Raw genomic sequence first — 4115 nt, forward strand, 5'->3', positions numbered from 1 at the left:
TTAGTTATGTTTACTGCTAATTATAGTTCAAGATATTTTTTTATATCAATGCATTAAAAAAGTATATCTTTACAAAAAATAATAAATAATTCCCAATGCTTAAATAAATATTAATGATGGATATAGTTTTAATTCATTTTTTTTTTTAATGTTACCCGCCCTTACCGCATATGAAAAAAATCAATAGAATCAAAACTCTCCATGTTCACGGCCTTAAAAGGATATGCAGCAATCGATCATAAATTACATCTGTACGTATCGAAAAGCTTTCAAAAATCACTTTTCCTATGTGGGAGAATTACATAAATAATTATTTGTAATCTTAAATAACGATTGCAAATTATTTAGTTTAAAAAATCCATTCTAAATAGTTTTTTTTCAAAAGTCGATAAATTGCACCAATAATTATTTGTAATATAAAATAACTTTACAATTAGTATACAATTAGTAAGTCGTAATTTTTCGTTTTTGAAAATATCCACTCCTAAATATTTTTAATATTTTGCGTAAAGAATCGTGCGTTTGCGTTAGCAATCGTGAAAGATCGTGTAACGAGTAGAATCGTGTGCGTGAAGGATCGTTCGTGTAACAGGTTTAATCGTGCGTTAATCGTGCGGAATCGTTCGTGTAACGTGATCGTTCGTGTAAGTTGTCAACAATAATGTTGCAGGCACTGTAGTGTAGATTCAAATTTGTTCTAATTTACGGTGGGTAGGGTGGGGCCACTATGCTCAATTTGAGTTTTACAAAGGAATACATAGGGAAAAAATATTCAAAATTCTTCTGTTTAAGAACAGCAAAGTCATGATTAGTAATATTGATATAGAAGCATCCTGAAGAAGTGTAAATTTAGGCTTGCCCCCTCCTCCTTAAAACTTTTCAAAATACTGAACTGATTTCTGCTTTTTCCTAGCCAGTGTGCTCAGGTGAGCTATGTGGCCCATGGGCCTCTTGTTTAATTTAGTTAGAGGCTCAATAAATAAACAGAAAAGGAAAATAAAATGTAAAACAAATGTTTACTTTCTGCAAAGCAAAATGACTCGGACAGTAACAGTAATAGAACCAAGGTCTAGCATCAAAACTTTCGGAACACCTCTGGATACTTCCCAGCTTCGATGTCTGGTTTCTGTCGCTCTTAGTGTGGAGAAGGAAAACCCTGTCATCGTTGTCAGCAGGTTTCATATTAATTTTAAGAATGCATTTAAATAGGTGAAGGCAAATCTTACCATTCTTTTAGAAACGTATATTGGACATCTTTTTAATAAGTAAATAAAATTCAGTATATGGATTTGACGGGAAATTTCTAATTTTACCAATGAGTGCACGCGTACGTCTATTAGAAAAGAAATCTGAAATTCTAATGGTTTCTTTAAATGAAAAATATTTTGCCTTGTAGCGATGGAGCTTCCCTCTGTGGTGCCTTTTGTGCTGTTCATAACGTGATTCAACAAACAAACATGGATACAAACGTGGATGTTTTTACCTCCGTCAGACAACTTCAAATTCGAAGGCCCAAGTTCTGTTCAAGTCTTGTAAGACCTATTAAACTTATCATATAATATCTTACAAGAACAATAATATTCATCTTAGATATTAGATGTATGTATACACCAAACGCTATTCAATAGCACAGTTTTAATTAATTCAATGATTCGTTTGAATGCGCAAAAAAAAAAAAAAAAAAAAAAAAAAAAAAAAAAAAAAAAGAGGGAAATAAGGGCTATTAACTGTGAACAACTTTAATTTCAAGTGTATGATATTTCACATTTTTTCACCTTTTTTGGTACATTTCACAGTGATTTTCATTTCACTTTCTGCAATTTTCTTTTTTTTTCGGAATGCTATATACCATTTTTGAAAACAAAGAAAGTTATGGATAATTATTTAACATAAATGTACAATGTATCCAATAACTAACTCAACAATATTCAACAATATTCACAATGGCTTAACTTTTACGGTACATTCGTTGAGCGCGAAAAAAAACCAGACACCAATTATTATTCGCTATTATTTCATTTACGATTTCTCAGTTTGAAATCATGTGGATGAAATTATGCAACTGAGGAATTGTTCTGTGTACACAATGAAATAAATGTAGTTCGCAGAGAGGAATAATTGCGAGTAGTATACAGTCGCAATATTTCTTAAATGTTTGTTTACAGTGTATAAATCGGAAACAAAACATCTCAAAAACCAAATACTGTTTTTTATACCAACAAAACAATATAAAGTAGCATAATTTCAAAAACAGCAATATATTTCAGTATCAACGGGTTTGCTTACAGGAAGAATATGGACTCATCTTCAAGGCCGTGGATGATCACATACAGAGAGGCACAGAAAACATATACTCTAATCAATAGAAGCATATTTCATCAAAAAGAGACTTACACATAATAATAATAAAATTGTAAAGCTCATCACTATATTTATATCACACTGTAACTGCCAACAATACCGGTGAAAAACATCATACCTTTTGTATTGTACATTATTAAAGTTATTTGTAACCTTAAAGGATGAAAACTGATTAGAGATATGGTTTAGGGCTAGGATTTTGAGTTGAAAAAATAGACAATATTCGTTGCATTGTAACATTTGCATACCTTAATTGTAGGATTATTATGTTTTATGAATTTAATAATAAACGCTTTTATCATTAACAAAATTTTAATTCATACGTGAAAAAGAAAATATTCTTTCAAAATAAACAAAATGTCATTCTCATAAATATTTGACTTGATGTGCTCTTATAAAGCATGTTTTCAACTTATAATTTATTTATCTTATGTCATTGTATGTGGAAGATAAACATTTTCATTGCATTTCCTATAGGGCATAAAGAATATAACAGTTTATGTGAAAACCTTCTTTGAAAGAGGGATTGTGCAATAAAAGTAACTTTTATGACAAACTAAGTTTAGCAGCATTGTATCAACCATTAATGATAAGGACATTGACAATGATAATGAATTTGACTAACAATAGAATGTTGGATTTAATAAGTGAATGGATTTTTGTTTTCTAATGATAAAATCATTACATTAATGATACACCACCTTAGCATTAATGATAAAACATTTACATAATTGTGTTAACATTTTTTCATTAGAGGTAAAAATGCTGCCACTAATGATTAAAAAATGACAGAAAGAATATGCACAGTCTCCTCAACTTATCAAAAAAACAAGGCTCGTGCATTAGCGAATACAGTTGACATTCGTTAAGGATATAATTTAAGTTTCAGTATCCAAATATCGCTTTTCCTTCTTTTACTTATAGTCGTTTGAATGCAGTAGGTGGGAGTTGTGCGGGAAAGTGTCTGTCCTGTTTACTATCATTATGGGTTCTCATTGGTATATGATTCTGAAATACATACTTGTACTTATATTTTTACACCAATGTGAAGCAGTTGTGCTTTAATTAATTTTTATTATTTGCGCAAACAGGATATGGTGATTCCCAATGGGTTTTACCCCCTACAAGCCGAACTGTGATAAAGCTTAAATCATGCAGCTATGTTAAGGCTTCCCGAAGCTTTTAAACGCGCTTAAAACATAATATGTCATTGTGAGGTCGGTTTTGGTTTTAATTTATAAGTATTGAACTTAAGTACTTCCAATTCATATAGAGAGTTTCCTCGGCTATATATTAACATATTTGTTATGGTATCACATGACTTTGTTGATCGCGTGACGGTCATTTATAATTTTTTGAAGTGTTTCAAATAAATCGCTTCGGCGCAGGTGATTAACACAATAATTATTAACATTTTGTTATATAAATAAACTCATCGTATCCTTGTGTATCCGAAATGTGCTTGGGAAAAGTCATAGTATTACTTAGATACAAAATATTTCCTGAGAAATTCAACTTACCTACAAATTTGAGGGTATCTTCCACACAGTATCGTAATCTGTATTAAAACAAAGCCAACACACATTTTTCCCAAGCAAGATTCAGTTAGAGAACAACCTCTTCTTACAGATTTCCACAAAAATTCTCAGATTAATCCTCATTAATCACCTGCGCCAGACTCTTTTATACACACAAAATAAATTCTACCTCCAACCACGGGTATAAAACAGAGTACATTTCAAAAGTATATTTTT

The 4115-nt window shown here is 30.8% G+C and overlaps 1 protein-coding gene across 1 annotated transcript; it reads left to right on the top strand.

The window, feature by feature from the left end:
* The first annotated feature begins 1035 nt into the window (after positions 1-1035).
* On the top strand, positions 1036-2424 carry LOC133174510 (receptor-type tyrosine-protein phosphatase alpha-like). The gene is made up of 3 exons (XM_061309623.1): positions 1036-1175; positions 1397-1532; positions 2289-2424. Exons 1-3 carry the CDS (start codon positions 1036-1038, stop codon positions 2364-2366), a joined length of 354 nt encoding a protein of 117 aa, XP_061165607.1. The 3' UTR covers positions 2367-2424.
* The last annotated feature ends 1691 nt before the right edge of the window (positions 2425-4115 follow it).

The sequence above is a fragment of the Saccostrea echinata genome, unplaced genomic scaffold (genome assembly GCF_033153115.1).
Source record: "Saccostrea echinata isolate AGI-Se365-2 ecotype Australia unplaced genomic scaffold, CSIRO_AGI_Sech_v1 ptg000058l, whole genome shotgun sequence".
Lineage (NCBI taxonomy): Eukaryota > Metazoa > Mollusca > Bivalvia > Ostreida > Ostreidae > Saccostrea > Saccostrea echinata.